Here is a 13,025-nt window from a genome sequence, read left to right as displayed (position 1 = left end):
CCCCCGGACCCCACAGGGACCCCCCGGATCCCATAGGGGAACCCCCGGATCCCATAAGGACTCCCCGGGACCCCCCAGAACCCACAGGGACCCCCAGGACCCCACAGGGACCCCCTGAATCCCATAGGGACCCCCTGGATCCCATAGGAAACCCCTGGACCCCACAGGGACCCCCAGGATCCCACAGGGGAACCCCCGGATCCCATAGGGAACCCCAGGACCCCATAGGGAACCCCCAGACCCCATAGGAAACCCCCGGACCCCACAGGGACACCCCGGACCTCATAGGAACCTCTGAACCCATAAGGAACCCACGGGATCCCATAGGGACCCCCTGGGGCCCCCCGGACCCCATAGGGACCCCCAGGACTCCAGAGCGACCCACAGGGACCCTCAGGACCCCATAGGGAACCCCTGGATCCCATAGGAACCCCTGAACCCATAAGGAACCCACAGGGACCCCCTGGATCCCATAGGGACCCCCATAACCGATAAAGAACCCATAGGGAACCCCTGGATCCCATAGGGACCCCCCGGATCTCATAGGAACCCCTGAACCCATAAGGAACCCACAGGGACCCCCCGGATCCCATAGGGACCCCTAGGACCCCACAGGGACACCCTGAATCCCATAGGGAACTCCCGGACCCCACAGGGACCCCCCAGATCCCATAGGAACCCCTGAAGCCATGGGGAACCCCCAGGACCCCACAGGGAACTCCCGGAACCCACAGGGACCCCCCAGATCCCATAGGGACCCCCAGGACCCCATAGGGACCCACAGGGACCCCCCAGATCCCATAGGGACCCCCTGAATCCCATAGGGACCCCCAGGACCCCATAGGGACCCACAGGGACCCCCCGGATCCCACAGGGACCCCAGGATCCCATAGGGGACCCCCGGGAGCCCTGACAGTGACCCCTGTCCGTGTGTCCGTCCCTGTCCGTGTGTCCGTGTGTCCGTGTGTCCGTGTGTCCATCCCTGTGTCCGTGTGTCCATCCCTGTGTCCGTCTGTCTGTCCCTGTCCGTGTGTCCGTCCGTGTGTCCGTGTGTCCGTGTGTCCGTGTGTCCGTGTGTCCATCCCTGTGTCCGTCTGTCTGTCCCTGTCCGTGTGTCCGTGTGTCCGTGTGTCCGTGTGTCCGTGTGTCCGTGTGTCCATCCCTGTGTCCGTCTGTCTGTCCCTGTCCGTGTGTCCGTGTGTCCGTGTGTCCGTGTGTCCGTGTGTCCGTGTGTCCATCCCTGTGTCCGTCTGTCTGTCCCTGTCCGTGTGTCCGTGTGTCCGTGTGTCCGTGTGTCCATCCCTGTGTCCGTGTGTCCATCCCTGTGTCCGTCTGTCCATCCCTGTGTCCGTCTGTCTGTCCCTGTCCGTGTGTCCGTGTGTCCGTGTGTCCGTGTGTCCATCCCTGTGTCCGTGTGTCCATCCCTGTGTCCGTCTGTCCATCCCTGTGTCCGTCTGTCTGTCCCTGTCCGTGTGTCCGTGTGTCCGTGTGTCCATCCCTGTGTCCGTGTGTCCGTCCGTGTGTCCGTGTGTCCGTGTGTCCGTGTGTCCATCCCTGTGTCCGTGTGTCCGTCCCTGTCCGTGTGTCCATCCCTGTGTCCCTGTGTCCGTCCCTGTCCGTGTGTCCGTGTGTCCGTGTGTCCATCCCTGTGTCCGTGTGTCCATCCCTGTGTCCGTCTGTCCGTCCCTGTCCGTGTGTCCGTGTGTCCGTGTGTCCGTGTGTCCATCCCTGTGTCCGTCTGTCTGTCCCTGTCCGTGTGTCCGTGTGTCCGTGTGTCCGTGTGTCCATCCCTGTGTCCATCCCTGTGTCCGTGTGTCCATCCCTGTGTCCGTCTGTCCGTCCGTGTGTCCGTGTGTCCGTGTGTCCGTGTGTCCATCCCTGTGTCCGTCTGTCCATCCCTGTGTCCGTCTGTCTGTCCCTGTCCGTGTGTCCGTGTGTCCGTGTGTCCGTGTGGCCGTGTGTCCATCCCTGTGGCCGTGTGTCCGTCCCTGTCCCTGTCCATGTGTCCGTGTGTCCGTCCCTGTGTCCATCCCTGTCCTTCTGTCCGTCCGTGTGTCCGTGTGTCCGTGTGTCCGTGTGTCCGTGTGTCCATCCCTGTGTCCGTGTGTCCATCCCTGTGTCCGTCCGTGTGTCCGTGTGTCCGTGTGTCCGTGTGTCCATCCCTGTGTCCGTGTGTCCATCCCTGTGTCCGTCTGTCTGTCCCTGTCCGTGTGTCCGTGTGTCCGTGTGTCCATCCCTGTGTCCGTGTGTCCGTCCGTGTGTCCGTGTGTCCGTGTGTCCATCCCTGTGTCCGTCTGTCCATCCCTGTGTCCGTCTGTCTGTCCCTGTCCGTGTGTCCGTGTGTCCATCCCTGTGTCCGTGTGTCCGTCCCTGTCCGTGTGTCCGTCCCTGTGTCCCTGTGTCCGTCCCTGTCCGTGTGTCCGTGTGTCCGTGTGTCCGTGTGTCCATCCCTGTGTCCGTCTGTCTGTCCCTGTCCGTGTGTCCGTGTGTCCGTGTGTCCGTGTGTCCGTGTGTCCATCCCTGTGTCCGTGTGTCCATCCCTGTGGCCGTGTGTCCATCCCTGTGTCCGTGTGTCCATCCCTGTGTCCGTGTGTCCGTGTGGCCGTGTGTCCGTGTGTCCGTGTGTCCATCCCTGTGTCCGTGTGTCCGTCCGTGTGTCCGTGTGTCCGTGTGTCCGTGTGTCCGTGTGTCCATCCCTGTGTCCGTGTGTCCGTGTGTCCGTGTGTCCGTGTGTCCATCCCTGTGTCCGTCTGTCTGTCCCTGTCCGTGTGTCCGTGTGTCCGTGTGTCCGTGTGTCCGTGTGTCCATCCCTGTGTCCGTGTGTCCATCCCTGTGTCCGTGTGTCCGTGTGTCCGTGTGTCCGTGTGTCCATCCCTGTGTCCGTGTGTCCGTCCCTGTCCCTGTCCATGTGTCCGTGTGTCCGTGTGTCCGTGTGTCCGTGTGTCCATCCCTGTGGCCGTGTGTCCGTCCCTGTCCCTGTCCATGTGTCCGTGTGTCCGTCCCTGTGTCCATCCCTGTCCTTCTGTCCGTCCGTGTGTCCGTGTGTCCGTGTGTCCGTGTGTCCGTGTGTCCATCCCTGTGTCCGTGTGTCCGTCCCTGTCCGTGTGGCCGTGTGGCCGTGTGTCCGTGTGTCCGTGTGTCCGTGTGTCCATCCCTGTGTCCGTGTGTCCATCCCTGTGTCCGTGTGTCCGTGTGTCCGTCCCTGTGTCCGTCTGTCCATCCCTGTGTCCCTGTGTCCATCCCTGTGTCCGTGTGTCCATCCCTGTGTCCGTGTGTCCGTGTGTCCATCCCTGTGTCCCTGTGTCCATCCCTGTGTCCGTGTGTCCGTCCGTGTGTCCGTGTGTCCGTGTGTCCGTGTGTCCATCCCTGTGTCCGTGTGTCCATCCCTGTGTCCGTGTGTCCGTCCGTGTGTCCGTGTGTCCGTGTGTCCGTGTGTCCATCCCTGTGTCCGTGTGTCCATCCCTGTGTCCGTGTGTCCGTCCGTGTGTCCGTGTGTCCGTGTGTCCGTGTGTCCATCCCTGTGTCCGTGTGTCCATCCCTGTGTCCGTGTGTCCGTCCGTGTGTCCGTGTGTCCGTGTGTCCGTGTGTCCGTGTGTCCGTGTGTCCATCCCTGTGTCCGTGTGTCCGTGTGTCCGTGTGTCCGTGTGTCCGTGTGTCCATCCCTGTGTCCGTGTGTCCGTCCGTGTGTCCGTGTGTCCGTGTGTCCATCCCTGTGTCCGTCTGTCCATCCCTGTGTCCGTCTGTCCCTGTCCGTGTGTCCGTGTGTCCGTGTGTCCATCCCTGTGTCCCTCTGTCCCTGTGTCCGTCTGTCCGTGTGTCCGTCCCTGTCCCTCTGTCCGTCTGTCCCCCCCTGTGTCCGTGTGTCCATCCCTGTGTCCGTCCGTCTGTCCCTCTGTGTCCCCTCTCTGTCCGTCTGTCCCTCTGTCCCCTCTGTCTCCCCTGTCCGTGTGTCTGTCCCCTCTCTGTCCGTCTGTCCCCTCTCTGTCCGTCTGTCCCCTCTCTGTCCCCCCCGTGTCCGTCTGTCCCCCCCCGTGTCCGTGTGTCCCTGTCCCGTGTCCGTCTGTCCCCCCCCCGTGTCCGTGTGTCCCTGTCCCGTGTCCGTGTGTCCGTCCGTCCCCAGGAGAAGGCTCTGACCAAGGGGACGGCGCGGGACAAACCCGCCCTGGGGGAGCCGCTGGGCCCGCACTGAGCCCGTGAGAGCCGCACTGGGAGCGACTGGGAGGCACTGGGAGGGGCTGGGAGCCGCACTGGGAGCGACTGGGAGGGGCTGGGAGCGACTGGGAGGGGCTGGGAGCCGCACTGGGAGCGACTGGGAGCCACACTGGGAGGCACTGGGAGCCACACTGGGAGGCACTGGGAGCCACACTGGGAGGCACTGGGAGCACTGGGAGGCGCTGGGAGCGACTGGGAGGGGCTGGGAGCCGCACTGGGAGCGACTGGGAGGGGCTGGGAGCCACACTGGGAGCGACTGGGAGCCACACTGGGAGGCACTGGGAGCACTGGGAGGCACTGGGAGCGACTGGGAGGGGCTGGGAGCCACACTGGGAGCGACTGGGAGGGGCTGGGAGCCACACTGGGAGCGACTGGGAGCCACACTGGGAGGCACTGGGAGCCACACTGGGAGGCACTGGGAGCACTGGGAGGGACTGGGAGCAACTGGGAGGGGCTGGGAGCCACACTGGGAGGCACTGGGAGCACTGGGAGGGACTGGGAGCGACTGGGAGGGGCTGGGAGCCACACTGGGAGCAACTGGGAGGGGCTGGGAGCCACACTGGGAGCGACTGGGAGCCACACTGGGAGGCACTGGGAGCCACACTGGGAGGCACTGGGAGCACTGGGAGGGACTGGGAGCAACTGGGAGGGGCTGGGAGCCGCACTGGGAGCGACTGGGAGCCACACTGGGAGGGACTGGGAGCACTGGGAGGGACTGGGAGCAACTGGGAGGGGCTGGAAGCCACACTGGGAGGCACTGGGAGCACTGGGAGGGACTGGGAGCAACTGGGAGGGGCTGGGAGCCGCACTGGGAGCGACTGGGAGCCACACTGGGAGGCACTGGGAGCCACACTGGGAGGCACTGGGAGCACTGGGAGGGACTGGGAGCAACTGGGAGGGGCTGGGAGCCGCACTGGGAGCGACTGGGAGCCACACTGGGAGGCACTGGGAGCACTGGGAGGGACTGGGAGCAACTGGGAGGGGCTGGGAGCCGCACTGGGAGGCACTGGGAGCACTGGGAGGGACTGGGAGCAACTGGGAGCACTGGGAGGGACTGGGAGCGACTGGGAGCGACTGGGAGCGACTGGGAGCCGCACTGGGAGCACTGGGAGGCACTGGGAGCGACTGGGAGGGACTGGGAGCAACTGGGAGCCACACTGGGAGGGACTGGGAGGGACTGGGAGCGACTGGGAGGGACTGGGAGCCGCACTGGGAGGCACTGGGAGCACTGGGAGGGACTGGGAGCAACTGGGAGGGGCTGGGAGCCACACTGGGAGGCACTGGGAGCACTGGGAGGGACTGGGAGCAACTGGGAGGGGCTGGGAGCAACTGGGAGCAACTGGGAGGGGCTGGGAGCCACACTGGGAGCACTGGGAGGGACTAGGAGGGACTGGGAGCACTGGGAGGGACTGGGAGCGACTGGGAGCCGCACTGGGAGCACTGGGAGGGACTGGGAGCACTGGGAGCGACTGGGAGGGACTGGGAGCCGCACTGGGAGCACTGGGAGGCACTGGGAGCGACTGGGAGGGACTGGGAGCAACTGGGAGCAACTGGGAGCCACACTGGGAGGGACTGGGAGCAACTGGGAGCAACTGGGAGGGACTGGGAGCCGCACTGGGAGCACTGGGAGGCACTGGGAGGGACTGGGAGCAACTGGGAGCAACTGGGAGCCACACTGGGAGGCACTGGGAGCACTGGGAGGGACTGGGAGCAACTGGGAGGGGCTGGGAGCCACACTGGGAGCACTGGGAGGCACTGGGAGCGACTGGGAGGGACTGGGAGCAACTGGGAGCAACTGGGAGCCACACTGGGAGGGACTGGGAGCAACTGGGAGCAACTGGGAGGGACTGGGAGGGACTGGGAGGCACTGGGAGCGACTGGGAGGGACTGGGAGGGACTGGGAGCCGCACTGGGAGCAACTGGGAGCAACTGGGAGCCACACTGGGAGGCACTGGGAGCACTGGGAGGGACTGGGAGCAACTGGGAGGGGCTGGGAGCAACTGGGAGGGGCTGGAAGCCACACTGGGTGCACTGGGAGCGACTGGGAGGGACTGGGAGCAACTGGGAGCACTGGGAGGGACTGGCAGGGACTGGCAGGGACTGGGAGGGGCTGGGAGCCGCACTGGGAGGGACTGGGAGGGGCTGGGAGCGACTGGGAGGGGCTGGGAGCAACTGGGAGCGACTGGGAGCGACTGGGAGCGACTGGGAGCGACTGGGAGGGACTGGGAGCAACTGGGAGCAACTGGGAGGGACTGGGAGCGACTGGGAGGGACTGGGAGGCACTGGGAGGGACTGGCAGGGACTGGGAGCCGTACTGGGAGCACTGGGAGGGACTGGGAGCGACTGGGAGGGACTGGGAGCCACACTGGGAGGCACTGGGAGCACTGGGAGGGACTGGGAGCAACTGGGAAGGGCTGGGAGCCGCACTGGGAGCGACTGGGAGCCACACTGGGAGGCACTGGGAGCCACACTGGGAGGCACTGGGAGCACTGGGAGGGACTGGGAGCAACTGGGAGGGGCTGGGAGCCGCACTGGGAGCGACTGGGAGCCACACTGGGAGGCACTGGGAGCCACACTGGGAGGCACTGGGAGCACTGGGAGGGACTGGGAGCAACTGGGAGGGGCTGGGAGCCGCACTGGGAGCGACTGGGAGCCACACTGGGAGGCACTGGGAGCCACACTGGGAGGGACTGGGAGCAACTGGGAGCAACTGGGAGGGACTGGGAGGGACTGGGAGCCGCACTGGGAGCACTGGGAGGCACTGGGAGGGACTGGGAGCAACTGGGAGCAACTGGGAGCCACACTGGGAGGCACTGGGAGCACTGGGAGGGACTGGGAGCACTGGGAGCGACTGGGAGCCACACTGGGAGCACTGGGAGGCACTGGGAGCGACTGGGAGGGACTGGGAGCAACTGGGAGCAACTGGGAGCCACACTGGGAGGGACTGGGAGCAACTGGGAGCAACTGGGAGGGACTGGGAGGGACTGGGAGCCGCACTGGGAGCGACTGGGAGGGACTGGGAGCCGCACTGGGAGGCACTGGGAGGGACTGGGAGCAACTGGGAGCAACTGGGAGCCACACTGGGAGGCACTGGGAGCACTGGGAGGGACTGGGAGCAACTGGGAGAGGCTGGGAGCCACACTGGGAGCACTGGGAGGGACTAGGAGGGACTGGGAGCAACTGGGAGGGACTGGGAGCAACTGGGAGGGGCTGGGAGCAACTGGGAGGGGCTGGAAGCCACACTGGGTGCACTGGGAGCGACTGGGAGGGACTGGGAGCAACTGGGAGCACTGGGAGGGACTGGCAGGGACTGGCAGGGACTGGGAGGGACTGGGAGCCGCACTGGGAGCACTGGGAGGGACTGGGAGGGGCTGGGAGCCGCACTGGGAGGGACTGGGAGCGACTGGGAGCAACTGGGAGGGACTGGGAGGGACTGGGAGGCACTGGGAGGCACTGGGAGCGACTGGGAGCGACTGGGAGGGACTGGCAGGGACTGGGAGCCGTACTGGGAGCACTGGGAGGGACTGGGAGCGACTGGGAGGGACTGGGAGCCACACTGGGAGCCACACTGGGAGCCACACTGGGTGCACTGGGAGGGACTGGGAGGGACTGGGAGGGACTGGGAGCCGCACTGGGAGCACTGGGAGCGACTGGGAGGGACTGGGAGCAACTGGGAGCACTGGGAGGGACTGGGAGCGACTGGGAGCCACACTGGGAGCACTGGGAGGGACTGGGAATGCACTGGGAGGGACTGGGGGCAACTGGGATCCGCACTGGGAGCACTGGGAGGGACTGGGAGTCGCACTGGGAATGCACTGGGTCATACTGGGAGTTCACTTTTTCATCCTGGGAGGCCACTGGGCCATACTGGGGGAGGCACTGGGTCATACTGGGAGCTCACCTTGCCATACTGGGGGGCACCATTTCATACTGGGAGTTCACAATTTCATACTGGGGGGCACTGGGCCATACTGGGAGCTCACTTTGCCATACTGGGAGCTCACCTTTTCATACTGGGAGGCCACTTCACCATACTGGGAGCGCACCTTTTCATACTGGGAGGCCACTTCACCATACTGGGAGTGCACCTTTTCATACTGGGAGGGCTCTGGGCAATACTGGGGCGGCACTGGGCAATACTGGGGCGGCACTGGGCCATACTGGGGGGCACTGGGCCATACTGGGAGCGCACCTTTTCATACTGGGAGCCCTCTATGCCATACTGGGGTGGCACTGGCCCATACTGGGGGGGCACTGGGCCATACTGGGAGCTCACCTTTTCATACTGGGAGTGCACCTTTCCATACTGGGACGGCACTGGGCCATACTGGGAGTGCACCTTTTCATACTGGGAGCCCTCTGGGTCATACTGGGAGCGCACCTTTTCATACTGGGGGGCACTGGGCCGTACTGGGAGTGCACCTTTTCATACTGGGATCCCTCTAGGCCATACTGGGAATGCACCTTTCCATACTGGGAGCCCTCTGGGTCATACTGGGAGCCCTCTGGGTCATACTGGGCCATACTGGGAGCGCACCTTTTCATACTGGGGGGCACTGGGCCATACTGGGAGCACACCTTTTCATACTGGGGTGGCACTGGGCCATACTGGGAGCCCTCTGGGCCATACTGGGGGGCACTGGGCCATACTGGGAACGCACCTTTTCATACTGGGGCGGCACTGGGCCATACTGGGAGCTCACCTTTTCATACTGGGGTGGCACTGGGCCATACTGGGAACGCACCTTTTCATACTGGGGTGGCACTGGGCCATACTGGGAACGCACCTTTTCATACTGGGGCGGCACTGGGCCATACTGGGAGCGCACCTTTCCATACTGGGGGGCACTGGGCCATACTGGGAGCTCACCTTTTCATACTGGGGTGGCACTGGGCCATACTGGGGGCACTGGGCCATACTGGGAGCGCACCTTTTCATACTGGGAGCCCGATTTGTCATACTGGGAGTGCACCTTTTCATACTGGGAGCCCTCTAGACCATACTGGGAGGGCACTGGGCAATACTGGGGGGCACTGGGCCATACTGGGAGCGCACCTTTCCATACTGGGATCCCTCTAAGCCATACTGGGCTGTACTGGGAGTGCACTTTTTCATACTGGGAGCGCACTTTTTCATACTGGGAGCCCTCTATGCCATACTGGGGCAGCACTGGCCCATACTGGGGGGGCACTGGGCCATACTGGGAGCGCACCTTTCCATACTGGGAGGGCACTGGGAAATACTGGGAGCCCACTGAGCCATACTGGGCCATACTGGGAGCTCACCTTTTCATACTGGGAGCGCATCTTTCCATACTGGGACGGCACTGGGCCATACTGGGAGCACACCTTTTCATACTGGGAGCCCTCTGAGCCATACTGGGGGGCACTGGGCCATACTGGGAGCGCACCTTTTCATACTGGGGCGGCACTGGGCAATACTGGGGGCACTGGGCCATACTGGGAGTGCACCTTTTCATACTGGGAGCCCTCTGGGCCATACTGGGAGCCCTCTGGGTCATACTGGGCCATACTGGGAGCGCACCTTTTCATACTGGGGTGGCACTGGGCAATACTGGGGGGCACTGGGCCATACTGGGAGTGCACCTTTTTATACTGGGGGGCACTGGGTCATACTGGGAGTGCACCTTTTCATACTGGGAGGCACTGGGCCAGACTGGGGGGGCACTGGGCCGTACTGGGAACGCACCTTTTCATACTGGGAGCCCTCTGGGCCATACTGGGCCATACTGGGAGCCCTCTATGCCCTACTGGGCCATACTGGGAACGCACCTTTTCATACTGGGGTGGCACTGGGCCGTACTGGGAACGCACCTGTTCATACTGGGAGCCCTCTGGGCCATACTGGGAGCCATACTGGGAGCCATACTGGGAGCCATACTGGGAACCATACTGGGAGCCATACTGGGAGCCATACTGGGCCATACTGGGAGCCATACTGGGAGCCATACTGGGAACCATACTGGGAGCCATACTGGGAACCATACTGGGAGCCATACTGGGAACCATACTGGGAACCATACTGGGAGCCATACTGGGAGCCATACTGGGAACCATACTGGGAACCATACTGGGAGCCATACTGGGAGCCATACTGGGAGCCATACTGGGCCATACTGGCAGCCATACTGGGAGCCATACTGGGAGCCATACTGGGAACCATACTGGGAACCATACTGGAGCCATACTGGGCCATACTGGGAGCCATACTGGGAGCCATACTGGGAGCCATACTGGCAGCCATACTGGGCCATACTGGGAGCCATACTGGGCCATACTGGGAACCATACTGGGAGCCATACTGGCAGCCATACTGGGCCATACTGGGCCATACTGCGCCATACTGGGAACCATACTGGGAGCCATACTGGGATCCATACTGGGCCATACTGGGAGCCATACTGGGAGCCATACTGGGAGCCATACTGGGCCATACTGGGAGCCATACTGGGAGCCATACTGGGAGCCCTCTGGGCCATACTGGGAGCCATACTGGAGCCATACTGGGAGCCATACTGGGAACCATACTGGGCCATACTGGGAACCATACTGGGAGCCATACTGGGAGCCATACTGGGCCATACTGGGCCATAACTGGCAGCCATACTGGGAGCCATACTGGGAACCATACTGGGAACCATACTGGGCGCCATACTGGGAACCATACTGGGCGCCATACTGGGAGCCATACTGGGCCATACTGGGAACCATACTGGGAGCCATACTGGGAGCCATACTGGTCCATACTGGGAGCCATACTGGGAACCATACTGGGCCATACTGGGAGCCATACTGGGAGCCATACTGGGAACCATACTGGGAACCACACTGGGCGCCATACTGGGAGCCATACTGGGAGCCATACTGGTCCATACTGGGAGCCATACTGGGAACCATACTGGGCCATACTGGGAGCCATACTGGGAGCCATACTGGGAACCATACTGGGCCATACTGGGACCCCTCTGGGCCATACTGGGAGCCATACTGGGAGCCATACTGGGAGCCATACTGGGCCATACTGGGAGCCATACTGGGCGCCATACTGGGAGCCATACTGGGAGCCATACTGGGAGCGATACTGGGCCATACTGGGAACGCACCTTTTCATACTGGGAGCCCTTTATGCCATACTGGGAGCCATACTGGGCCATACTGGGAGCCATACTGGTCCATACTGGGAACCATACTGGGAGCCATAGTGGGAGCCATACTGGGAACGCACCTTTTCATACTAGGAGACCTCTATGCCATACTGGGAGCCCTCTGGGCCATACTGGGCCGTACTGGGCCATACTGGGAACCATACTGGGAGCCATACTGGGAGCCATACTGGGAGCCATACTGGGCCATACTGGGAGCCATACTGGGAACCATACTGGGAGCCATACTGGGAACCATACTGGGCCATACTGTGCCATACTGGGAACCATACTGGGAGCCATACTGGGAGCCATACTGGGCCATACTGGGAACCATACTGGGAACCATACTGGGAGCCATACTGGGAGCCATACTGGGAACCATACTGGGAGCCATACTGGGCCATATTGCTCCATACTGGGAACCATACTGGGAGCCATACTGGGAGCCATACTGGGAACCATACTGGGAGCCATACTGGGAGCCATACTGGGCCATACTGGGAACGCACCTTTTCATATTGGGGCGGCTCTGGGCCATACTGGGAACGCACCTTTTCATACTGGGAGCCCTCTGGGCCATACTGGGAGCCATACTGGGAGCCATACTGGGAGCCATACTGGGCCATACTGGGAGCCATACTGGGAGCCATACTGGGAGCCATACTGGGCCATACTGGGAGCCATACCGGGAGCCATACTGGGAGCCATACCGGGAGCCATACTGGGCCATACTGGGAGCCATACTGGGAACGCACCTTTTCATATTGGGGCGGCTCTGGGCCATACTGGGAACGCACCTTTTCGTACTGGGAGCCCTCTATGCCATACTGGGAGCCATACTGGTCCATACTGGGCCATACTGGGCCGTACTGGGCCGTACTGGGCCGTACTGGGCCGTACTGGGCGGCTCCTGAGCCCTCTCTCCCGCAGGTTCGGGCCGGGGGGGCCCCGACACCGAAGCCATACTGGGGGACCCCCGGGCCCCCCCCCCCGGCCCCGCTGGACACGGGGGGGCCCCGCCCCCCCCCACTGTGAACCCCCAAATCCGGGGGGGGAGGGGGAGGGGGGGGACCCCCAAATTCCTCCCCCCACCCCTCCCCCACCCCTCCGTGTTTGTATTTTGGGGGGGGTCCCCAAAATCGGCCCCTCCCCCCCTTTGTGTGTCCTTGGGGGGTCCCCAAAATCGGCCCCTCCCCCCCCTTTGTGTGTATTTTGGGGGGACCCCAAAATCGGCCCCTCCCCCCCTTTATGTGTCCATGGGGGGACCCAAAATCGGCCCCTCCCCCCCCTTTATGTGTCCATGGGGACCCCAAAATCGGCCCCTCCCCCCCCTTTGTGTGTATTTTGGGGGGTCCCCAAAATCGGCCCCTCCCCCCCCTTTGTGTGTATTTTGGGGGTCCCCAAAATCGGCCCCTCCCCCCCTTTGTGTGTCCATGGGGGGTCCCCAAAATCGGCCCCTCCCCCCCCTTTGTGTGTCCATGGGGGGTCCCCAAAATCGGCCCCTCCCCCCCCTTTGTGTGTCCTTGGGGGGTCCCCAAAATCGGCCCCTCCCCCCCCTTTGTGTGTCCTTGGGGGGTCCCCAAAATCGGCCCCTCCCCCCCCTTTGTGTGTCCTTGGGGGGACCCCAAAATCGGCCCCTCCCCCCCC

The 13,025-nt window shown here is 63.4% G+C and overlaps 2 protein-coding genes across 6 annotated transcripts in view; both read left to right on the top strand.

Annotated features, from left to right (window-relative positions):
• SYT3 (synaptotagmin 3) overlaps positions 1 to 12,413 on the top strand; it is a 37,810-nt gene extending 25,397 nt beyond the window's left edge. The window contains 2 exon segments of the mRNA XM_048293321.1: positions 4,121 to 4,193; positions 12,309 to 12,413. Coding sequence (XP_048149278.1) covers positions 4,121 to 4,189 — 69 coding nt within the window. The 3' untranslated portion in view covers positions 4,190 to 4,193; positions 12,309 to 12,413.
• On the top strand, positions 7,950 to 9,765 carry LOC125320905. Of its 5 annotated transcripts, XM_048293316.1 has the most exons (4): positions 7,955 to 8,439; positions 8,472 to 8,575; positions 8,659 to 8,765; positions 8,828 to 9,765. In XM_048293316.1, exons 1-4 carry the CDS (start codon positions 8,023 to 8,025, stop codon positions 9,583 to 9,585), a joined length of 1,386 nt encoding a protein of 461 aa, XP_048149273.1. In that variant the 5' UTR covers positions 7,955 to 8,022; the 3' UTR covers positions 9,586 to 9,765. The 5 variants fall into 5 exon arrangements, with proteins under 5 accessions (XP_048149274.1, XP_048149273.1, XP_048149276.1 ...); XM_048293319.1 differs by having other exon boundaries at positions 8,659 to 9,765; XM_048293318.1 differs by having other exon boundaries at positions 8,472 to 8,765.
• Positions 12,414 to 13,025: the final 612 nt, after the last annotated feature.

The sequence above is a fragment of the Corvus hawaiiensis genome, unplaced genomic scaffold (genome assembly GCF_020740725.1).
Source record: "Corvus hawaiiensis isolate bCorHaw1 unplaced genomic scaffold, bCorHaw1.pri.cur scaffold_281_ctg1, whole genome shotgun sequence".
NCBI lineage: Eukaryota > Metazoa > Chordata > Aves > Passeriformes > Corvidae > Corvus > Corvus hawaiiensis.
Note: the sequence above shows the minus strand (reverse complement) of the source record. Positions and strands in the feature narration are given on the sequence as shown.

Coding starts and splice junctions, on each gene's coding strand:
- LOC125320905 (XM_048293316.1), top strand. CDS start 8,023: ATGCACTGGGTCATACTGGGAGTTCACTTTTTCATCCTGGGAGGCCAC. Junction 8,440..8,471: donor GCCCTCTATGCCATACTGGG/GTGGCACTGGCC, acceptor GGGGGCACTGGG/CCATACTGGGAGCTCACCTT. Junction 8,576..8,658: donor TCATACTGGGAGCCCTCTGG/GTCATACTGGGA, acceptor GGATCCCTCTAG/GCCATACTGGGAATGCACCT.